We start from the raw sequence: 25,591 nt of genomic DNA, 5'->3' as shown, positions 1-25,591 counted from the left end.
TTTACTCTCTCGCCACCTGTTGTGCCAGCCACAAAAATCAATCAATTATATATGCAAAGTGATCCATGGACTAGTTAATGGAATCATTATGGAACTGACTTCTAAAGTAATTTGGTTGTAAGTTCATTGACATGTATGCCATGAACTCTTTTGGGTTTCTTTCCATAAAGAATCTATTGGGATACTAGGCAGGATAGGGGTACCAGACAGGATAGGGGTACCAGGCTGGATGGGAGTAGGTGACTTTACAGACTACAATGGTGTCATTGTTTATAATTGAAAACATTTATTATAATGGTAAGTTGACTGTGGGCAATCATGACAGGTGCAGAGTGGTGACAATCAAGAATCACATAAATTGGTTCAGACAGAAAATATATCTCTTGAGGATTGGTAATGCACTGGTATAACCCTTTTTCTTTTATAACATCCTTTCTAAAAAAATTATTTATGTTCAAACCATAGCAATCCCATCGTTCCTCCCCCGTAAAAAATAAAAATAAAATAATTCATCCAGTGGCTACTCCTAAACTTTCAATCTTACAGGCCAATGGTTTTCCTCCGACCATTAAAATTAATATGCAGAGACATGTCATATTAATTACTCTTTTCATATCAATATCCCACGGCAAGTAAACGAGCTCCACCCCATGAGTACATAAACCCACTTCATTTTTTGTGTACATAGAAAATATACGCTCATTTCAGTAGCCTGCATAATGAGATGGGAAAATGTTTTGTGTGTTTTAGGGAGAGTTTTGGCATCGGATGTAATCATTGACCATTGGAGAGAGAGAGAGAGAGAGAGAGAGAGAGAGAGAGAGGCCAGGAGAGAGCATCTATGGTTTTTGATGAAACATTCTCAACGAACAACATTGTACATTCAACAGGTCGACCCAGGTGTGTGGCGTTTTTTTTCTTTCCAGGACGAACGTGGGTAATGATCTGCACACGTTAGTCCTAGAAAAAAAAAACGTCACACACCGGGGTCGACCCAGGGAAGCTAAACGAACGCACACGTTCACTTACTGCCCTAACAATATTGATAAGTGGGAACCACAAATTTGCTTATTCTCTTTGAAGGTTTATTCATTAATACCCGGGACAGTTTATCCATTCTGATTGGTCGAGCGAAGCATCATGTGGCCATGTGCGATATGAACACACTAATCATTGTTCAAACATACATCGATGCACAAGGTTGCACTTGGCGCTAATCTGTTTAAAACCTTGCAGGGTCACTGGTCGTGTCTGTTCGATACAGAACTTAGCCAGGTCACGACCCTGACGGTTTTAAAGGAACGTTCAAGTTCAAGTCCTACTTTTTTTTTCTTAGAACTTAATTGAAGGTGGTAGGTAAGGCAAAAAAACACTACCGCAACCTGGCCATCCAAAGCAATTCTCTGCAGAAAATTCTTTCATTAAACTGAAAAATAGTTTTTTAACACATTCACACAAACCCTTCCAAAATGTAAAAAAACTATAGTAACATAAAAAACTGACACGAACAAATGGAAGCTTGAAGCAAAGAAGACAATGTTCTTAGCTGCATCAGCAAACACATTAAATTTAACCTCACTCAAGCCTGAGGTAGTGTTTGTTAACTCGACACATAAATATTTGACAATTTGGCTTTAGTGAAAAAAAAACTAGGTACATAGGGTCTATAACCCCACCCACGCAAAGCCAGGAAAGTGTGAGACCTGCATATCAGTTTTAATTAACGAATCCAGCTTCAGAATCTGTTTGCCAGAAGCTATGTCATTAATCTAGAGGCTGAATAAACAATAAGGGGAGACTCCACTAGGAATAACCCGCCCCCTTCCCACTCCCCCATGGCAGGATATGATCCCAGAGTTGGGTGGAACAAAGAGACTGGTGTAACATTGGTGCCAAGGAGGTCACACAATTCTGATTGCCTTTTTCGAGGACTACTCCATAATGTATGCCCACTTGTAATGCTTTATTTACTTGATTCCTGGGCCCAATCTCATAAAGCATGTGTGTTGCACAATAATTTGCTAAGCATAAACAAAAATTGCTTAGCAGAAGCTGGTTGCCAGCAAAAATTTCATAAAGTTGACACTATTATGACTGGTGCCCCACTTCTTTTACTAAGCATAGCAATTTCTTAAGCAATATTTTTTGTTTCATGAAATTGGGCCCTGATGTATCAAGAAGGGGTTTGATTTGAATGACGGGCGTGACAAGTCCAAGAAAGAGGAACAAGAGTGAAGCGTCTTGGAGTGAAACCTACAGGGTTTCTCATTTGCCCAGGAAAAACCAAGCCTCTGATCATCTTAGATTTCCTCTTCTTCTTTAAGGTTTCTGCTTCTCAGGTTATCTAAAAAGTCACCCTAATCACAAAAAACCTCTGAGTCTTACATTTACAACTCTTTTCCCATTTCCCATTTTCCCAGGAAATAAGGGCCTCTGAGCATCTTAGATTTCCTCTTGGTCTTAAACTGCAGGCTCCTGGAACATATCCGGTTACCACATAGTCTTAAAAGCCTCCCCAACAATCATAAAACCTCTGAGTCTTACAACGCTGTCCACTAGATTTCCCAAGAAAATTTAGTCGACCTTTTTACATTTGGATTGCTAACCCTGACTAACTCCTGGGAAATATCTACCCTTCCTTTTGGGAGTAGGGTAAGGGAGACAGACAACCCTGGGGTTAGCATATCGAGTGTTATTTTTTTTCCAAGGAAATATGCATCTAGTATTTAATAAAAACATTGGGTGGAGTTGGGATTATAATTCCCTGGGAACGTTTCTTGGAATTGAACCTTGCAGTGTGAGAAGGTCATACATTATGTATTCTCTCTATGAATTATTCCTGTTAAAACAATGTTGTATCAGACATGATATTTGAGTCCTTGGAAAAGTTTACAGACGTACATAGGTTTTTAGTAGACTTTTTAGGCTATTTCATAAATATTTTGCCGATTTTTTGAGGCACAACAAATTGGAAATCAGACTGAAGTACATGTTAGGAGAATATCGTACCTATGTGCGAAGTATGACAAAGAGACAAGTATACAGAAATCTTGATATAAATCTTGATATAATTTTTCTGTTCAACGACTATCTGATGACGAGTCCACGAAAACAAAAAATAGAAAAAAATGAAAAAAGTAATAAAACAAAAACCGCAGCCAACAGCAAGAAACAGCAAAAACAAAACCCATATAAACGAGTTTGAAACAGCTTCTCCAAATACAGCAGTATCTTCATAGTGGGTGAGGAGTCTATTGTGATAACATTTTAAAACGAACGGGAACTAGAGGAAACATGCAATTGGAACAATTTCCTGTTTCATGGATAATGAAATTTTTGAGTACACCTAAAGGTCTACTACCGCAAGACACTGTTAGCAGAAACCACATGATACAGTTAATTAATTTACAAATTTGCTAAGTGTAGAAAGACTGTGCTTAGCAGAAATAAGTTATGAACCAACTTATCACCATGTCATACATTGTTTGAGACTGATGCCCTGCTGTTTTTCTAAGCAGATATGCAATATTTTCTGCCTGAAGGGAAACAAAGCTGCAGCATAAATATTTTGAGAAAGGTCGTTGTGGATAACAAGACAAGTCAATAACTCGTTCTTAGAATTGTTATTTTAAAATTCATAAATTTATCAATATGTTTGTATTTGTTGCCCATATGTTGATGTGTACTGAGCTTTGCATACTCAGTACTTTCCCCCAAGTCCTGAGAACAAAAAATTAAACTTCGACATATCGCTGGAGTGAGATTCAAACTGAAGACCTTTGCCATGCTAGAGCAGTAGGAATCCTATATTTTAGCAGCCGGTATGGCAACGATTTAAATTATTTTGTAGTTATCATCAGTACAGTTTCTATGTAATTTTCTTATGCCATGTTTACTGTTATGTGACCTCGAAGAGGCTGATCTTTGAGAGAGCACAATTTTAATTCAATAAACTAGTATTATTACTATTACAGTTCTTCCCAAAATAAGTGTATCACACTTTTGTTTGAGACGTCTTCCCTTTTACATTATTGTCAAATGCTGAACAAGATGTTCCGCAACACAATGCCTCAATTCTTTAATCATGTCCCAGTGTAGAAACAAAATAAAAACTGCTTACCAATTGCTACTGTAGGTTTTCTTCCGGAATAAATGATATTTTAATTCATTTTCCAAGGTATTTACAAAATGTTGGTTGTCCAGAGTCTTTAAGGGTTTGTGGAATTCCAGCTGATTGAGAACTTATGGCTTTGTGTCGCTTACAGAATGGACACCAGTATTAAAGTGGTCTTACCAGGAAGTGCTTTATTTGAGCACTTGTTTCAATCTGGTGTGCAGGTTGCTGCACCTGTAATCATTTCAATCACCAGCTAATTAATTGCTTTGTCAAGGGGTAACTAGCACCGGATATTAACCAATAATCTTTTTTGTTCTGCTTGCTGTTACAGAATGCTTCCTTTCCACGGACGTATTCCTTGAACTCAAAATGACTGAGTTCAAGTTTGCGTATTGTAAATCAGGAGGTCAAAGGTTCAATTCACGCTCCAGTCAATTTGTCTTTGTTCAACCCAAAATGAATTTAAAAAGAATTTATGATTTCATGATGCCATCATTACTTTGGGAGCAAGTTATTTTCAGACTAGTAATAAATCTAAGATTAAAAAAATTGATGTAACTCACCCTGGTACTTTCCAAGCCGCACTTGACAGCCATCACCCTGTCTTGAAGAAGCTTACACCAAGTCGTCTTGAGTTTGAAGGTAGGAGCACGGAGGGAGACAGTATGACCATGGTTGGCAAGAGGATGTGGTTCTGTACTGGAGACAGACGTAATAGAAAACTCACGACCTAAAGACGAAGCAATAAATTTTCACAGTCATGAGACCGGGGTAAAGTATTCCACACAGCTGTTCCTATCAGAATTCGACTTAGCAAATATTTTCATTAAGCATTAATAAAACAGACAAACAGTCATAGTCTATTTATTTTGAATTCAAGCTCACATGGTAACCAACACAATCTGCTAAGTATTTTTTTAAATCAAGCAGCTCTGCATGCCAGTGGCATTTGATTGATTTCAATCGAGTTTAACATATCGGAGGAATGTGAAAGTTAAAACTCTTCAACACAGGCTTATAATAGGGCTGATGTCAATACCCTGTTTGAGGTATACTTTATCCCGATTTGTAAAACCTTTTCTTCAGTTATAGTGGATCAATTAACCCAATTGAGGGATATATAAATTATAGAAGAGTTTGCGGTAACACCATGTAAAAACAATCTCTAAATGAGTTGGGGTGGTTCTGAAAAGAACCGTTGGATTGACTCTAATATATAAATGAACAGGTGCATCCACATATTATGTTAGGGCCATCTTGGGCAGGTTCCTTAACTGCAGTATTAACAGAAAGCATGCTGATATATAAAAAAGGAGTATCACTATCTATCAGACTATTTTTGTTTCAGTCTTATTCGGGTGGCATGAATTATAATCGAGAAGACTTGTTTTTTAAATCATGGCAAAGCTCTCCTTCTTCAAGATTTGCAAACCTTCTTTAGAAAATAAGAATTTCAACCTAATTTCCACTTCCTTTTTTCTTTTTTTGTCTCCATTATGACAAATCTGGAATCTGTGTTTCATAAAAAAAAAGTTTCCGACAGCAATATCGGCACAATGTTCTTCAACTCTCCAGAGATGAACTTATCAAAGACATTTATTTCTCCAAGACTCAACACCCAGCCTATGTTGACGTTTAATCAGCCTACAATATCACTGTCTATGGATTCATTTTTTATGTAAACAGGTGAGGACAAACAAAAGATTTGTCGGTGCGAGTCAAAAATAAATATATCGCTGTCCCTAGAGAATTACTCAACACACCGTGACTACACACAATTTTTGTCCACATTGAATATGCAGTAAAGTCCATTGACTTTCTACATCATAAATATTCCCATTATTCGCAATGAGGAAAAATAAATAAATGTGTAGGATGCAATTACTCACTGCGACCTTTTAAATCCCGACCTCAATAACAGAATTATAATAACGATGTTCCTACTTTAGAGGTTAATAAACTCCATTTTTTTTCTCCAAGAAAACATCAATTGTTTTTGCAAAAGGCTTATTTCATTGCATATGTGCCTTGTTTGGTCAAGGATGATGTTTTGAAGCTGTACTTTCAGTCGTCTGCACATGAATGTAGGTGAAAGGTGATTATGGACAGGGATTGACCTGGGCTTGAGGCCACTCTCTGGAGTTATTCTGAGCCTCGTGTGACATCAGATGTGACACCAGATGTTCAGGCTGGTGATTTATTGACTTTTTCATAGTGACTTACCTTCGGAATTGAAGTTTATGATGCTGATATTGTTGACCACAAGAGGGCGACAGACTATTTTCAGGTAAGATCTGTCAACCACCTTAGCGAAAATTAATACATCATTGTACAAAAGTAACAGCATCTGAAATTAAAAAAAGGTAAAAACGTACATTGTAAAATTTAAATGCAGTGATATGTATCCGGTTTAGACCCAAACACACACAGCGCACTCACACTACTATCCTGCCTGTCATTTTGGGAGTCAGCACAAAAGATTTGACTCCAAAAATTATGGAAATTAATTGTTTGCTCAGTACTCTCGTCTTCTGTGAAAAATCACAGGAATACTACTCGGGTGGGATTGGAACCCACAACCTTTAACAATATGTAAACATCACAGGCATACTACTCGGGTGGGATTTGAACCCACAACCTTTAACAGATGTACACATCACAGGCATACTACTCGGGTGGGATTCGAACCCACAACCTTTAACAGATGTACACATCACAGGCATACTACTCGGGTGGGATTCGAACCCACAACCTTTAACAGATGTACACATCACAGGCATACTACTCGGGTGGGATTCGAACCCACAACCTTTAACAGATCATGTAAACATCACAGGCATACTACTCGGGTGGGGTTCGAACACACAACCTTTAACAGATGTACACATCACAGGCATACTACTCGGGTGGGATTCGAACCCACAACCTTTAACAGATGTAAACATCACAGGCATACCTGGGGTGGGATTCGAACCCACAACCTTTAACAGATGTACACATCACAGGCATACTACTCGGGTGGGGTTCGAACACACAACCTTTAACAGATGTACACATCACAGGCATACTACTCAGGTGGGGTTCGAACACACAACCTTTAAGAGATGTACACAAAGTCAACTTACATCCTTGAGTTTCTTCGTCTTACTCTGGACGGAGACGGGTCCTGTGTAGATGAGCTTCCTCCAGGGATCATCCAGAGGAATAGGCTACAATTGAAAACAATTTGTGACATTCAGATCTTCCATAGAGCTATCAATTTTTGTTGAAAGCAGGGGTGCGTTTTGGCGGTTGTAACCAAAAACTGGTTTCGTTGATCTTGCCATCGGTTAACCACTGGCCAGTGACCGAAACAGTTATTGGTTACGACCGCCAAAACGCACTCCAGTATTCTGTCTACTATCTAGAAAATGTGGAAAGCATTCATCCGTTTGATCCGATCTTTTTCTTTTCAATGATGGGTAAGCTTGGGCATGGAGGGTTAACATGTACGGAACTACAGCTTTATTAAAAATGGTCTTTGTGCTTCTAAAAAAAGGCTTGTTTATTTTGTTGGTTAACTTGGTCGACTATAAAGTCGCCAATGGTAAGGAAGAGGGGGTACGAGTGCAGTCGACTAAAGTCAACTATAGTAAGGAAAGGCTTATAAAGCTTCGAGGGTTGTGAGTTTGGTTCCCGTCTTACTCATTGGTGGACACTTCCCCTGTACACAATGTTGATCATGGCAAAATGTTTGACTAATTTCTCAAATACACATTCCTAATGTTCTACTTCAAAAATTGAGATTTCAGAAATTAAGACTAATCTGAACATTTTGTTTTGTTTTGGTTTTACTGCGCCTTGAACACACAGCAGGGTGGATATGTGCGCATTACAAGTCTTATTATTATTATTTTATTATTTACCTTTAAGCTCCGAGCCCAGACAACAGTTTGCTTCAAGTGGGTGAAGACTGGTTCAATAGTCTCTGCAGTCTTTCCATCTAGATCAAGGTCACGGGTTTCCAGCAACCGTCTCCTTCTTGGAACACTTTTGGCTCTGCATTTTTTTCCTTTTCCAGTTCTGTTCTCTTTTTTGCTAGGTCGAGAGAACTTAACACTTTGACTTGTAGTAGGTACACGGAAGAAACCATCCATGCTAGTGGCAGTATGATTTGCAGGCTGACTCGTAGACAAGAGGTCAGATGTCACGATGTCAAATGTAATAAGGTCAGGTGCTTCTGGTGGAAAGAACTCCTCATTAGTACTGGGAGCTGAGGAGTCGTCATCTAAGACACTATCCAAGGCGTTAAGATCGTCAAGAGCGATAGTTGCCATGACATCCGACTCCCAGGAGGAGGTGCTGTTCCTATTGGCAACTGTTTCCTCTCCGATCCTTATCTCAGAGATCACTGTGTCATCTTGATTATCAACAAATGATTCCCTCGGCACGCTCTCATAGATGTGATTGTCTGCTAATTGACGATAAGCCTGATCACCTCTGCCCTCTGTCAGGTCAGCCTCAATGATTTCTTGACTATTTTGACTGAGACGCCTCCAATCTAGACTGTTGCTACTGAACTCGCCGCTTCTCCGTGTATGATTCCCGCTTCTTCTCCTGCCAGTTGCAGAATGCCTAAAACATAAAGAACGACTAATTTTACTGACATACACAAAATTACATTTTTCGTTGACACCTTATTTTTTACAGGCATAATATTTGGTAAGGGCTGACATAGGCTTTTCAGGCATTTTAATCACAATTTGTCTGATTTTTCCCACAGCTAAAATAACTCGACTTAAACAGAAAGAATAATATGCTTGTTTTCATTAGCTTGCTGCAGTACATTTGCATTTGCAGGAAGTATGAAATGGGTTTAACTGGTCCAGCAGCCGATTTCACGTAACTTTACGCAACTGCGAAAGTCCACTTGTGCAAAGTTTATGGCGCAAAACTTGCGCCATAATTGTTTGGACTTACACAGTTGCGTAAAGTTTCGTGAAATCGGCTACTGCTTGTCACCGAAAAGCTTAAGGGCAAGCCCAAACTTACCTTCTTGACTCCAAGGTTATGGTGGATGCATTTGAATAGGTGGAACTACAATGTGCTCCACTTGCTGCTTTACCTTCACTCTGACGAGCTTTATTACGCATTGCTACTTTTGCTATGAGCTCCCTCTGAAGTCTCCTATCAACAATTGGTTTACTCCTAAAGAAGACAAAGCATAATCTTAAGAAGCCGTCTATTTTTGATATTTTTAAACCCCAAATCCTTACCCCGTTCAAGGCCCTATTTCATAAAGTCTGTAAGCATATACAATTGCAAGCACAGAAAAATCTTGCCTAACAGAAACTGGTTACTAGCCCCAAATTCCATAAAGTTTACAATATCGCAACTGGTGCCCAACTAATTTTTTTTGCTTAGAAATTTGCTAAGCAGTATGACAGCTTTATGAAATTGGGCCCATGTTCTGATAAGGCTTGCCAGCTGTGGCGTTAACAAGACAAATAACAAACAAATTACTTGGTAAAATGAAACTGTTAGCTCTTAAAAATACCTCAGAAAGGCAACAAAAGGCATCCAAAAATGTTGTGATTGTTGCTTTTATTTCAGGCATAAATGGAAACAAACTCAAATCAAAAAGGTCTAAACTTCTATCATAAACTTGGACGACTTCAAGTAGACTCTAACCTAGTCTCCAGGCCAAGACCTTGCATCGAATGGATAAATGACTGAGGAACCGTTAAAAGAAAAAGAAAATACTTACTTATACATTAAAGCTTCAACACGAGGAGCTTTCCTCTTCAGTTTGGGACTGTGCTTGGATGCAAGAGGAGGCTTCCCATTCATCGACTTCTGTAGGAGCGGGTTGCGTAGTTGATGTACGTTGTTCATACGCTGAAGCAGAACACGCATAGAGCCAGTCGCTTTCCTTCATTTTACACAAGAAAAGTTATTATTAGTAGGTACTTAAGTAAGATTTGAAACTTTGCATGGTGGAAGTACAACTCAGAGAGGTCTGCGATAGCACCATGTGAATATCTCTTTTGAGGGGTGTTGGTTCTGAAACAACTTGTTCTGTTAAGAACCGACACTACTCAAAGAGATATTCACATCGTCTTGTCGAAACCTCTCTCAGAAGATACTATAAAAGAAAGAAACTCAGTTTTGGATAGACTTAGGATATTTGTCAGATAATACACAGGACCGGCGACAGGAGTCACGCGAGTCATAGTGGGTATACAATGTAAACAAACCAAGCAAGCGACGCTCAGTGTGCAAAGAAAACCATTGCTGATTTTGAGTGCTTCTGCCATAGGTGCAGAATTGTCTGGATGATGGGCTGTAGCACCCAATGTTTACCTTAAATAACTTTAAGACTGTGTGTTATAAATAACTTCTGCTGCACATGTAGGACCTTCTAAAATGTCTACAAAGGTTTTTACTAACACCAGGCCCAAAAATTCCCCTATAAGTTGTGCCGTTCCTAAAAATAACAGGTGTTGTCACAACTCAAAAAGTCAACTTTAACTTTGTGTCTGGACCTCAAGAAACTTACTTGAGTAAATCAATTATGACCATACTCCGAACACCTGCCACACTATGACCTCCGACCTCAAGGAATACATCTCCTGGTTTCAGCCCCAACATCTCAGCAACACTTCCTGTCAATTTCAAATACAGAATACAAATGTCAAGCTACGTTTCCCGAAAGCAAAAATTCAAAAAAGTCCAATGGATTGTGGTTGTTTGCCCCTAGGAACCAATGCAATTAGAAGGTGCCCCGACTTTTAAGATGCTCCCTAAAACAATAACATTAGAGGTGTAACATTAGACACCATGCAGTTAAAACACTCTTCTGAGTATGCTTTGAAATAAACTCAGACAGAATACTCTGTCCATTGTCAGAACCTACCTTTGTGGATTGTGCCTATCTTCACCGGTAAAGTGTCCAGGATCGTGAAGCCATATTTATTATCCGAATCCTTCTTAATATCAAACTGTGGAAAATAATAAACCCAAAATATTGACTACATAATTATTGCCATTTATGTTTTCACCAGAGTAAATCCACTCACTATGACAAAGCCAAATAGCAAAATTACACTTCTTTACGATATCTCGGATATGATATCTGAAAATAGTATAAAACAGGTTATTGCGCATGCATAAATATTACAACAACTGAAAAAACGAAGAACAAAAATAAATCCTAGATTTGTTTATGGTTTTCAAGTAGAATCTGGGACATAATCATGCAGCCAAACAGAAAAGTTAAAAAGATTACGACTTTTATAACTTGTTTTTACCCTTACTACGATGTGTTTTAAGCACTTTATACTCAATACTTTCTAGAGTTCGGTGAAAAAAGAAAATCCACAGACAAATCACTCGGGTGGGATTCGGAAAGTACTTAGTATGCAGTGCTTAATACACTTTGATGTCAGGGTAAACACAACTATTTATCCCCGGTGCAAAACTAACATCTGCTAAGATTATAAATTTTATAATTTGTTTTTACCCTTACAACGATGTGTAACTTTCTAGAGTTCTGTGAAGACAAAATCCACAGGCAAATCACTCGGGTGGGATTCGGAAAGTACCGAGCAAACAGGGCTGATAGTACACATCCGTGAAAACAAATTATATATCCCGGTTGCAAAACTATCATAAGATTATAACTTTTCTTGATTTCCTAAAGAATGACTCACAGAATGCAGAGAAATCCAAGGGAGGATGCTATTCGGCCTGACCATACTGCTATCTCCAGGGGTTCCCTCCTTCGTGTTGACTTTCAACCCTACATGTAAGTGTTTCTCTTGTCCGAGCTTTTCATCTAGAAGATAGTACCAACCGTTCACCTCCTGCCCAACGGGAAAAACAACAAAACGATTAGTCGTCACCTTAAGAGTCTGTCATAACCACCTACTTGTTTTGACAATCCGAAGGCCTCACTTGTGATAAATCGAGCGCGTTTCGCACTAATTCATAATTTGATTCTGTAATATTCCATGAGTGGTTGATTGACACTTAGCTAGACCTTATTGTATAGTGCATGGTGTAGCTTAGTACCAGGGCATAGTCAGGGTATGTGAGTCACACTTTCTTTGCATGGTTTGTTCCTGTCATGTGACCGTTGGAATGAATCATAGTAAGTAGGGTGGGTGAATCAATTTGACACAACAGTCCGTCTCTTGTGTTGAATGGACCCCTTGCATTAACCGCTGAGTTCAAACAATGGAAACGTGCATGTGTGTACACAACGCCCACAATTCTCAACCAATGAAAGGTCTTTATTGACCTCAGTGAGGGCGCTGTTTGGGTCTTGTGTAGTCTTATGCAAGGGTTCTACAGAGTGGTTTAGTAAGTGGTTTCGTAAAAACTTGACAGAGAACCAGTAATAAGCAATGTATTTCAATGACATTTTTGGCTGTTGACCTATTCTGCTCACCAAATTGTTCTTTAAAGCAAGTTGAGTTAAATGTCATTAGTGAAACTGTACCAAGTGTAATGACATGGTGGCATACCATAAGCAGATTAATCTGGCTAACATTTATTTTTAACGGGGTATCAGTTTAAATTGATAGACTGGCTGTCTGAATCCATATTGCTTAGTAATTTCTGCTAAATTAACTTCATGAACTTCATTGAGTAATGACACACTTCCAGGGAGTTCAGCTTGACAACAGCTGCTCAATAGAGGGCGGTATATGCAAAGGAGAGCTTTGTATTGAGAGAGTTCAACAAAGAGAGACCAGTTTTCTTTAGTCACAGTGCTGCTGGACGCAATTTTCGGTCTTAATTTTGGACATTGGAAGATTTTTTAAAATAAATACAAAATATTGCAATCTGAAAAAGGAGTTTTTAATCAAAAAAGAGAATGTAAATAGACAACAAATTACAGAATTCTGTCTTACCTTACTGCCATTGAGCAAGCTAGCAGTCCCAAAAGACATACTACCAAGGACACAAGTTCTGAAAAACAAGAGGAAAAGAACATCACAATTAATGTTCACCAAAATCTTTAAAGATAGAAGACCTGTATTAAAGATGATTACTTAGCTGAACGTATAAAATATTGTGAGAAATGGCTTCCCTCTAAAGTGTCGTAGGTTTCGAAGAAGAAATAATTTTCCACAAATTTGATTTTGAGACCTCAGAATCAAGCATGTGAAAGCACACAACTTCTTGTGACGAGTGTGTTTTGTTCTTTCATTATTATCTCGCAACTTGGACAACCAGTTGAGCTCAAATTTTCACAGGTTTGTTATTTTATGCATATGTTGAGATACACTATTGTGAGAAGACTGGTCTTTGACATTTACCAATAGTGTCCTGTGTCTTTAAGGTGTACAGGCTTTTTCATATACTTTTCATGCTATTTAATAACCATTTTCCCATTTTGTGTACAAAAACAAATCAGATGTAATTATCAACACATACCTGTCAGGTTTCTGGAATACTGCAACAACAAAAAGGCGCGACTTAAAAGATCTCATGACATCTTTGTGACTGTAATCAAAATCAACAAATTTATTTAGGATCAATATTGACAATCAAAATTCAGAGATTACTTGTCTTTACAGGATTTGGCTGAAGCTTCATGTAATTGGATAGTTTGGTTACACAAAGCATCAACAGAATGAAATTTTAAGTTAAAAATGCAAACTGCTGTTTTCATTTTGCAAAAGACAGTTTCATGAAAACATACGACATCTACTGGTTTTGGGATATTCTGAAGGGGGAATGAGGAACAAGAGCTGAGGCAATTGGGGTGTCGTGGCCGAGCGGATAAGAGCGCCGCATTCAAGATCTGGTGATTCTGTTCAGCAGAGTGTGAGTTCGAATACCGGTCGTGACAATTGTGTCCCTGAGCAAGACACTTCACTATAATTGCTTCTCTCCACCCAGGGGTAAATGGGTACCTGTGAGGGCAGAGATGGTTCTTGTGATTGATTTAGCTTAGAGTGCATATTTGTTGCACTGGCTGTACACTCCCCAGGGAGCTGAGATGGTTTAAGGAAATTGATTTAAGGCCCAGTGACCAGGGGTAATAATGTTGGAGCGCCATGAGCGTCACTGCGTGACGGACCTGAGCGCGATACAAGAAGCCATTATTATTATTATTATTATTATTAATTGTTATGGTGCCCTGTGCTTTTGCCGTAGTGCCCTCTGCATGGTTCCCATGTACAAACTTACATTTCCCCCATAATCAAGAGAGCGTAGTTCGAGGCCTGCCATGGTCGTAGTGAAATCAAGCATGCATCAATACCAACGGCTTTTAATTAAAGTACCGTAGTGTTTTACATCTGATCTAAAAACTTACAATGTCAGCGTGTCATTAAAGTCTGGCTTTGGGTCATTTGCAATCTTCCTTGTTCTTTGTTTGTTTGATTCTACTCCGTTGGAGGAAATTATTGAGACCTGAAACAAACAAAAATAATAACAAATCTGAGTTTTGTATATTTTGGACATGTTTTGTGAGCCAAGAGAACTGGCAAATGAAAAACGATGAGATTCTAACAAAATTTCCTTCCAAGATGACACATTTTGGTTCTAGAAATGGAGCCCGGCACACCTAGTTTGAATACTTTGAAGGTGACAAGCTGTTTTTTACAAGAGATTACACGATTAATTTAAGAAAAACCCACCATAATTTGGGATGGGGGGGGGGGGCGGGGTTAAAAATGTTGTGCTCACCTGGATGTACGAGCTGTAATCTTGGCTCTTTCTTACAGACAAATTCCTTGCACCAAAAACTACAAGTGAGAAGAAATCATAAAACAATTAATACATTGGAAGCAGAAATAGGAAGTATAACAACAAATTAATAATCAAAAACCACAAAAAAATCAGGGTTCAATTTCCCTGTCTCAGGAAAATCTGTCCGCTGGAGGAGGATGTTTCAAAAGAGGATGCTTTCAGAAATACACAATTCGCCGAGGGTACAGAATCTCCTGCCACACTGGATTGGCAGCCAATTGAGATCTTAATTGGAAAATGGAGCGATTACCTAAGAACACAAAATGAGCTTACCATGAACTAGGAGATGTGTCTGACTCCAATATACAGCAAGTTTTAATAGACCTTCAACAACAAAAAAAGAACAGGTTGAATGATTGGCTTGAGTTTTTTGGAAAATCTGATACAACGTTGAAAACCTTAGCTGTTATTTCAGGACTACAGGCCTATGTCAAGAAAGTTTTGGAGTTGGGTTTTAGAAATTGCATTGCCCATGAAACATTGCCCATGTACAATGGACTTCAAATTTGTAAAACAACTGTTGGCGTTAACTCGGTATAGTCATAGATTAGTACAGTACCAAAAATTAATGACCATTAAATAACACTTACTTGGTGAGAAGCAGCGCAGAATAAACTGTTTTGAAAAAAGGATTCCGTTTGAGTTAATTGGTTTCAGTAAGTTTTCACCCATTTTTGAACATGAGAATAGTTTCATGCATGAATTGTTGCTCAGATTTTGCTAGAAATAGACTGATTCAATGCGTTTGACATTACTGTGACATTTTTTTTCTGGACAAACATTTGATGCTAGGGAATTCACCTCTTGTAACTTTTCTTGTCCAATCTATCTCCTCCACCCTCTTTGTAGATCTCATTGTTTCGTCGTTTTGACCCGTATCGTGACCTTTAACCCTTGGCCTTTTTATCCTTGGTTCAATGACCAGCTCAGATGAATCTGACACCAGCGGCCTCTTTAGCGTAGAGGTGAACAATGGTAGAGTTGGAATTGGCTGTGCCATGATTTGTTTTGAGATGAACGTTGAGTTGACGTCTTGAGCTGTATTCTACCGGCTGGGATATGTTCAAACCACTGGAAAAAATGATAACACCAATGTATCATAAAATAACCTTAAAACAAGATAAATTAAAATATAAATCAAATAAAATTATAAATAAGATAAATAAACTCTAAACTACAATAACATCATCAACAGAACTTAAGTAACAATGGATCATATCCACAATGTAGGCCTACCTCATTAGATCAGTATTTATTTACCGGCTGGGACATTAAATTTTCAAACCACTGACAAAAATTATTATCAGTTTAGTGTTAAATTTTTTTGGTTTGGGGCAATGTAAATAAATATATAAAATAAACTTATAAATAAGATAAATAAATTCTAAACTACAATAACATCATCAACTGAAGTAACAATGGATCATAACAATCTACAATGTAGGCCTATTTGAATCTCATTAGAAAAGAAAAAAAATGCAGTTGCAAGCATGTGGCCTAGTTTAAAATCTTAATTTCAGATTTAAAAATATTTAATTTTAATCGGGCTGAAAATTATTTAATAAAATAAATAAGGTCAGTTCAGTTCATGAATGAAATAGTTGAATTTGAAAGAAGAAAATAACATAAAAATTGTATGTTACTTTTATATTATTTTAATTTTATTATTAAAATGTATCCCCTTTCTCTCTATTCACCATCATGACCATACATGACAACATAATTTGATTTTGAAAGGACAATGTAGTGTACGTGTGTACAACAAACTGTATTTTAACTATTTAGCAACTTGTATTTTGAGATTCAGTTCAAAAGTAGAACGACTAGTAAATACTTAAATGAAAACGCAAGGTCGAAGAATGTTATATTTACAAAACAGACGAAGTATTGTGCTTAAAATTAGGCCTGTGGACGCAACAACAATTAAATAAACCGCCAAGAATTACAATCCAATACAAATTACAATACATTATTGACATTGATTGAGTTGACAATGATGGTAAAACTAAACCCGTTTCAAAATCTGAATGTTACTGTTATTCGTCTTTATATGAAAGGTCTAAGATTAACAAATATCTTATGATAAATACCTGTTTGAAAAGAATCTCTAACCTTTGTTGTTTTCGACCATTCATTAACAACAGCAACCGCAGATTTTTGGAATTCTAAACGATCAAGTGGACGTTTGCGAACTTTGACATTGACATTATAAACATAGGGTGGTGCATAACAAAATTGCACATAAATTGGCCTACATGATTTGGGTGCTATACCAAGCCAAAATAATCTTTGCGATGTTGAGTGCGCCCTCTAGCGCCAACAACACGTCAATGACATTACATTATACAAATAAAAATTGATTACGGATCACGACAAAAATAAACCGTCAGCTGATTAGCAGCAAGTGTACTAAAAGCCCTATTGTAAACAAACAACAACTTTTCGGTTGCAATTGCTACTAAAACCCTTTTCAAGAATTAATAACACAAAAATAAACACTTCTGATTGGAGCTTCTACAGAAAAAATAATTTTGAGATTAATTTGTTTAATTTTTTTTTTTAAACGGCCTCCTCCTTCCCCACACAGCCGCCCGTGCCTCACCAGAAACAGTGATGTCCTGAACGATAATTATGCTTTCCTTTTTGAAGTGAATAATTTTGTGATTATTTAAGCAAAACAAACATTAAATCGATTATTAGCCTATGCCAGGCACCATGTTCCTACACATAAAAATACAGCATGTAGCCTAGGCCTTCTGGAAATAATCTAGGCCTACGCCTGGAAAATTAAAAGACTTAAATTAGACATAATGATAACTCAATATACGTAAACTTAATTACCTTGAATTCCGATGAAGACACCGATCATTCGTGTGCATGACGTCATTCGAGTAGGGCACCATCGTGTAGAGATCAAAGGAGGGTCGTCCATCGGCATTTGGGCCCATCCTGCCCCGCGCGTGCACTTGCGTTTGCCATTTTTGCGTCATCGTTATTTGGTGGCATGAATGACGACGTGTCACGGTCCGTACTCTACGCTATGCGAATAGGAGGTCACGTCGCTCGTTCTAGTGGCAGCTGCAGAAACTCCTAAGTGTTCGTAGACACCTCGTCCCTTTACAACTTCCGTGAATCAAAGTGAAACAATTTCTAAAGAAAAACTCAATAATTTATTGATGACTTTCACACTATAATGTCACTCGAAGATTATGCGGAGTCACTCGATAATACGAATTTTCACAAACAACATAATAAAGCAAAACAAAAGTAACCCAACATTTTGGCTCCAAAGAGCATCCATAAAAAGCTACCCATCGAAGGAAAAGAAAACATTATTTTTGTCAGTGACTTTATTGTCGACTTTTGCTGAGCACACATTATTATAAATCAACAAAACAGTTCCATAAATTCGGTCAATACCTTTAAATTATTCCAATATCTTGTTCACTTATTGATAACGAATTTTCGTGCACATTACATGCACAGATAATAACTTTCCAAGAAATTAACAGTTGTTACCTACAGTTTGGGGCAGTTATAAAACAAAAGTTCATCTTTTCTTCCATGGTTTTTCCAATCTTGATAAATATCCACAGACATTGTTATCTTCCTGAGCGTGTATTCATGAGTTGACGCTGAATCCTCTCAATCGCGATCCTGATTGGTGCATCCATTGACACGCGATGACGTAATGTTTTTAGTTCCAGTTTCCAGAGCAGGTGATAGTTATTCATGAGTTGACGCTGAATCCTCTCAATCGCGATCCTGATTGGTGCATCCATTGAGGCACTCGCGATGACGTAATGTTTTTTCATCCCCGTTCGCACAAACGCTCAGTGACGTCACGTTTAAACGTTAGACTTTGTGAACTGTTTGACTGAGTGAGTAATGTTTGCTGTTTGTTAAGGTTGTTGTTATTTTAATTGTTTCAATTTATTAAGTAGTAAGTACCCCCCCCCCCCCCAATGTGTTGGAACTAATCAAACTTCATCCATTCAGTTGATTCAGCCATCGCTTCATCTCTCTCATCTCACTCACTCACTCACTTGTACCAAAAATATCACTCCCAGATTTGTTACGTTAAAACTAGGCCTTATTAGAAAAACTGTAAATTAAAAAAAACCTTAAAAAAGACAAACAAGAAGAAGGATGTTTCCTCCTAGCTCGCAGTGGTATTTACAGGCGCTGATGTCGAGACTTATACTTCTAAGACCGCCTGACGTGTCAAGAATGTATCCTTGCACTCCTTGCTAGTGTATGGGTGCCACTACCCAAGTTGATCTCCTTCTTTTGCAAGTAGGTTCCTCTGATGCATTTTTGTTACAAAGCCCTGTATCGCCATCATCCATGTTCAAGTCGATATTTTTTCCAAGCTGGACAAAATGGTGCAATAAGATGAGTTCCCCTGTTATCCCAAAAGTAAGCTCGCATCCCTGTTCATCTCGAAGATGTCCTCTACCTTTAAACCCTTTAGAGCAAGCGGAAGTGTAATCTTAAACAACTTTCAAAGATGAAAGAAAATACTTGATTTCAAAGCCAGGAACGAAGGAAATTGTAAGATGATAAAGTTATGACCCGAAGTCCGCGCGAAGAGTGTCCCTATTCGACACACTTACCTTTTCTCGACTTTTGCCGAGGTATCTTCCCTTTCGAGATAAAGATGACAGGAGAAAGAAAATAAGTCTTGATAGATTCCTAAGATAGAAACTACCTCTTGCCCGAAATCCACTTGCATGCATCCAGGTTGAATGTGGTTTTGAAACAAGACACGGATTTTTTTCCCAAGATGAGGAGCATTGAAATACAAAGGAATAAGAAGATGGAAAAGAGTTATAGAACGTTGACATAGAAAGACAAAGTTTTCTGCATGAAAAATTAGTCGGACCACCCATTCTTGAGGATGAGGAAAATTATCCTTGGCAATAGGAGCGAATGTGACGTACAACTTGACAACGAAGACAGGCGTTCCTCCTTGAGCGGTTCCAAACAATTACATGGTTTCCTTTGAACGAATTCTTAAGTTTACATTTATTATTATTTTAATTACCTATGTTAGTTTATTTAAATATTTTTTATCCACTAACACACGAAACCCACCTCTTTCCACTCATCTGATGTCTCGCATACGTTATTACCAAATTTATATTAAATTTATCAACTACAATTTGATATGTTGTATTTTGTTTTTCTAAGCGTTTTCATGACTGTTTCAAATTTAAAAGTGTATTATGCCTTGCGATGCGCTTGATCGTTTAGCTAAAGTTCAAAATGTCCGAAGGGTGGATACCATAAAAAAGGTTTATTGCCCTTGACAATGTTCTTGCCGACTGCTATCAATATCCATAGAAAACTGTTCACTTGCAATAGTGTCCTCATGTGTCTGTCACTTCCAGCTTCTCGTTTGAAGATTTGCTTGCTGTTTTTACCTCCTTTAAAATGGCACAAGTTTTGATGTAAAATGTCCTAACTAGTGGTTCACTTGTTTCTTGTTCAGAAACAGCCTTTCCTTGAAGTAAGTAAACAAACTATAAGAAATATACAACTTAAAATAAGTTTTTTTTACATTTTCAAACATGTAATGTTATTGTTTTACGTAATACATTGTCATGATTTGCTACTCCTTTCTTAACGAAGACTTGGTGGCTTCTTACGGTACTTGCAAAGGTGAGCCCTTTATTCCAGTGAGATTTAACCAGTTAGATATCCATTCCATTGAGTTGGTCACATAAGTATCCAGTACAATTAAAATGTATCATTGTCTTGAATCTGAAGCAAATTGCAGGTTTTCCATGTGCGTATCTTGATGATTTTCTTGAAGTTCAAATCCATCGAATAATTCCTCATTGACAAATTGTTCCGTAAGACAAAAAGTTAATGATAGATCGTCATTGTTCCTTCACCCTGTAATAGTCGCTTGGCACGCGTGTTGACGATGAGTTGTGTTTATATGAGATTATGTTTGACTGAGTGATCTTAGTATTGATTTAAAATAATTATTAATAAACCATTTATTGAATTAGTGAATATAACCCACCAATCAACCAAACATTCACACTTCACATTTCTCCCTAGAGTAATTTGTGCCTTTTTTAACGTTGATAAATGTTTCTAAAAAGTAAATTATTATTTGAAACTGATTTGAGATTGATAGGCCTATTTTTCTTTTTACTGTTACATACAAAGGGATATCTATTTTATAATAGACACGACACAATGTAAACAGTGGGGTACACAAGAAACACTTGAAGTTATCTCCATCCATTCCCCAGACTTTCATTTTCTTTTCAAGACCTCTTAGAAAAGTGAACTTAATCACCCATGGAAAAAAGACAAGGAAGGAAGTTTCAGTTTTATGCGGGAGGAAAACCCCAGAAAATGAATCGACGGAATACCCAAGCAGTCAGGAAGGGACTGAAAACCTCATCCACGTAGTGCCCCAGTGGGATTTGAACAGGGGTCCAATGAGGTGGAAGACGACGATAGACACCACCCCTTCTCATCTTCTCCTTAGGCTGGTAGACTGAAAAGCAAAGACGCCTTTGAAGATCTCTTACCTAGCCCATGTTTCGGCACCACAGGGACCATTCCAACCCAGTTAAATACTACATTATTCTAACTAACCTACGGTACAAATTATACTTTCCAAGAACTATTTATAAGCTCGAAGTATTTATTTATTCGTGTATAAAATAATGTATATTTTTTACTGTTTTACTGATTACAATGCCACATTCTCATTCTCATCCTTCACTGCATACATAATAACATTTAGTTATCAATTTATTTAAACAAAAATAAAGAATTTGTATAAATTTAGTGTTTTATTCGTGTAAGTGGTTTTGGGTATTGTATGATGTGTTGTGGTTGGATATAAGTTTCGTAGCGGAACGCAGAGCCGTGGCGGAACGATAGTTATGCTGCCCTCATTGTTCAAAATGTTCATTTTTATTGCCTATGGTTCACTATTTGTATACATACAAATATTTTCTCCTTTGAAAATCCAGCTGTTTCCATGTGACAAGTGCGCCCTCGACGTTACGTTCTGTGGATCTCACAAACATTGCGATCGTGGTGGCTCAATGTCTCTGAAGAATTGTAAACATTACACATAATGTCTTCGATGGCAACAATAACACAATAATTAATCACTTCTTGGTTATGACCAGAAAGTTGAAGCTTACGTTATTGCAAAACTGCATACCAGTTTATGTAAATAACACCAACTAAGCAAAGTAAAAAAGTGTACACGAACAGTATGTGTCTGCTCTAGTTTTGACACAGAAGCAATATTACTATTGTTTCGGTTGTTTTACTTTACTAAAAATTTGGATAAGCAATTGATAAAGTCACAATAATGTTTTTTGATCATCCTTTCCCTTCAGGGTGTGGTTAAAGATGCATCCACACATTGTTGTTAATGACACATTCACATTGATGATCCATTGGTTAATTTTTATGGGCGTGGTCGAATGTTGCGTCCACTTCGATGATTTGTTGGCTGTCTTTGACGAGCGCGGTACAGAAGAACTCACATTGATGGTGGGTGTGACGAAAAACCCATACATGGGCGTGGTTGATTCACTCTGATATTGAAGATATCTTTGTTGGGCGTGGTGTCATAGCGTGAAGATTTCTGACATTGTAGTCTGAGTCATTTAATGTTTACATCATTGAGAAATGAGAACCGCGTCTCATTTTGCATCTTTGAATATGCAAGAGCTCCATACTGTCCAAAGCTGCGCATTAGCAATGCGATGCGTTTGCTGTTGTAACTTGCATGAATGTTTGTTTTTGAGTTTTATGTTTGGTGGCCTTTTTTTTTTTATTTATCTAGATTTTATTTCAGTATTTATACAAGATAATTAACTCAAGTTCCATTTTATAATTTACAACCTATGCATCCATCTCACATCCATTAATACACACGCTCTTTAATTCACTCCTCATTTATGTATTTCCTAACTATTAATCAACTAGTTATTTTATACTTGCTATCTTATTTAATTATACATACAAGACATAATGTATGACTCTATTTAACTTTTGAAAGGGAAAAGTACAATGCAGGTCTCTTCCAAAGTAGTGGTCCTGTAGTGATAGAGTTTATCACGTCCTTTGTCAATGCCGTTTCCATGTATCTCCCTGGCTCACGTACAAAACATTATTATTTTATCCAACCATTTTTCTCTTCGTTGACACGAGCATGTTTAACACTGTTTACTTTATCCTCCGTTGTCTTTTCTAAAGCCTATCATCCAATGTATACGGTATCCTTTATTCAAATATTTCGAACACACTCACCTTATTCATGACAAGGCCAAATATTCGGAAATGAATGGAAGAAAGAGGGAGATAAAAAGGAATCTGAATTGAGGATGAAAATAGATTGTGCACCATCTATTTTCTTTCTTAATTCTCATCCATCAAGATGGTTTTTACAAGCAGAGGGGGGGGGGGGGGTAGCTTTATGACAACCCAAAGGAAACTTCTTATGAGGTGAAAGGAAGGTCACTGATACCTAGGGTTGAAAGATGACCAGAGAAATTAGAGGTAGATAAACAAATGTAATCTTGAGACTGTACATAGTTCTTCTAATTACTAACGTTTTACGTACATACATACATACACAACTATTACATTTATGACCTTTACACAATGTACCCTAACAGTATCACCAGAGTGAATAACACTGTCATTGTTACCGTTGCTAATGGCAACTGACAGGTGCACACACTTACCTTTGTGAGACAGGTACTTATTTCTATACCAATGGGGACTAGGTCAGGGATGGTAGGAGTCAAAGAGGGCAGAACCCTTTGTTGACATCAAACAGGAATTATGAAAATAGATGGTGGATTTTTAGCTGAGGATATAGTGAGATGACAGTACAAAGAAATTGTCATGCGTTGTTTCTCACATCGACCGTTAGGGACAAAAGACATGGAAGAAAAACCCACAAATAAACATATAATTTTCACCATAGAATATACTTCTATTATCACGCTTATTGAATTACCTGTAGGTTAACTACTTACAAAATATTAACAATAATTTAACTTTAATGTTTGATATACAATATATCTACCAGAGTGGGAAACACTCATGAATACCCATACATGTACACAGAAACTTACCTCAAATTAGTTATCCCTGACAACAAGTCATGCGGGACTGCATCTTAGACAAAGACATCCAGGGTCCACAGATAGAGAAGAGATTTGTTAAAGATAATTCAAAAGAAAGGACTTTCAAGATGAGATGACATCCCAAAGAAACTGTCTCGTGACTTTTGCACATCAATAGGTTACGGACAATATACATATGGGATGTCGGAAAGGAGGGGACAGTTGGACAGTGTCCGGGGGATATTTAAAAAAAAAACACAAATAATTTGCACCATAGTCTACACTTACTCATTTACCATGTTTACTGATTATATACTTCTACTTCTACTTCTACTTCTACTTACACAAATATTAACCACTGAACTTATACACAGAACACACCTAAGATATTACAAAGATATTACCTAAGACATAAGAAGTTGTAAATCTGACACTTATGGTAGCCATGAATGTACAGAATCTTACCTTGTGCTGTTTAGTTCTGACAAAAAAAGATTATCATGAAAGTGCCTGAAGAAAAATAGGTTCAATTCCAGAGACAGAGAAGAGAAATTGAATAAGAAGTAAGGAATACCAAGGAGTGAAGAAATCCCAAAGAAACTGTCTCACATAAATACAACAGTTAACATGTAGGATGAGACTGGAATGTTCAAGAAAAACAATAAGTGAATAAATAAGACTGTACTAACTTATCTTATGCTTACGATTGTACCTTACTAACTACTTACAAAAATATTAACCACTAAAGACATACGAAGTTATCAATACCAGACACTTACCTTTTGTCAAAAAGAATTGTTTTTGTCAAAACAATTATTGTCTGGGATGTGGAGTATGTCTCAGAAGAAGTGATTGAGGGTCATAGAAAGAGAGATTCTCTGAGATTAGGAAATAAGAAGAAGTCTTTGGAGGGGGACTGTGGGTAAGAATTTCCCAGTTGAAAAGAAAACCCTAAAAAGCTGTTTTGAAGTGTCACAGAGTAATAAAAACAATTGAATAGATTGCTCTGATTTACAATCATAAACAATTGGTTTTTTTACTTGTAAAACTTATACCACAATTTCCTAAAAATATAACCCCACAGAGGCAACAAACTATATAAGCAGGATAGTATACCTTGAAAGGTAGAAAATTACTTTTTATTTTAACTAGATTCAAGTGTTTACTCACCTTTTTATAATTATATCTAAATCCCTTGAATGTGGAATTTATAAGATATATGGGGGGGGGGGGCCCTGACATGGGTGGTATCATTCTCTTAAAACAAGAGACTTTGTGGCAAATACTACATGAAGAAATTTCAATGTAAAAAACAACACAAGATGAGCGTTATGTTACTTGATTAAGACAAAGGGCTAAGAATGAGGAAATGTCAGCCGAGTCTTCATGACTTCAAGACATCACTGGCAGACCACCAAAGTTTCTTCAAACAAGAGATGGTAGATGGTGTCAAATACCCACATTAAGAAATTTCAAAGGAAGAATCAAGTCAAGAAAAATGTCGTTGAAAGATAGATAATTCTCACACCTGAAGAGAAAAATAGCTTTGCCTCAAGACAATGGAAGACCACATACAGTCTGCAACCAATACTTCATCTATTGA

General features: G+C 37.4%; 1 protein-coding gene across 1 annotated transcript; it reads right to left on the bottom strand.

The window, feature by feature from the left end:
- Positions 1–3,898: 3,898 nt before the first annotated feature.
- On the bottom strand, positions 3,899–17,041 carry LOC117303369. The gene is made up of 17 exons (XM_033787542.1): positions 16,954–17,041; positions 15,665–15,934; positions 15,137–15,187; positions 14,801–14,859; positions 14,427–14,524; positions 13,541–13,609; positions 13,015–13,072; positions 11,809–11,961; positions 11,013–11,097; positions 10,656–10,761; positions 9,864–10,028; positions 9,149–9,304; positions 8,023–8,731; positions 7,243–7,326; positions 6,341–6,464; positions 4,681–4,847; positions 3,899–3,922 (listed from the first exon to the last, which is right to left on the bottom strand). Exons 2-17 carry the CDS (start codon positions 15,861–15,863, stop codon positions 3,899–3,901), a joined length of 2,307 nt encoding a protein of 768 aa, XP_033643433.1. The 5' UTR covers positions 15,864–15,934; positions 16,954–17,041.
- Positions 17,042–25,591: the final 8,550 nt, after the last annotated feature.

The sequence above is a fragment of the Asterias rubens genome, chromosome 19, assembly GCF_902459465.1.
Source record: "Asterias rubens chromosome 19, eAstRub1.3, whole genome shotgun sequence".
In the NCBI taxonomy this organism is placed as follows: domain Eukaryota; kingdom Metazoa; phylum Echinodermata; class Asteroidea; order Forcipulatida; family Asteriidae; genus Asterias; species Asterias rubens.
The sequence above is the reverse complement of the archived record's forward strand: the minus strand, read 5'-3'. Positions and strand labels throughout refer to the sequence as shown.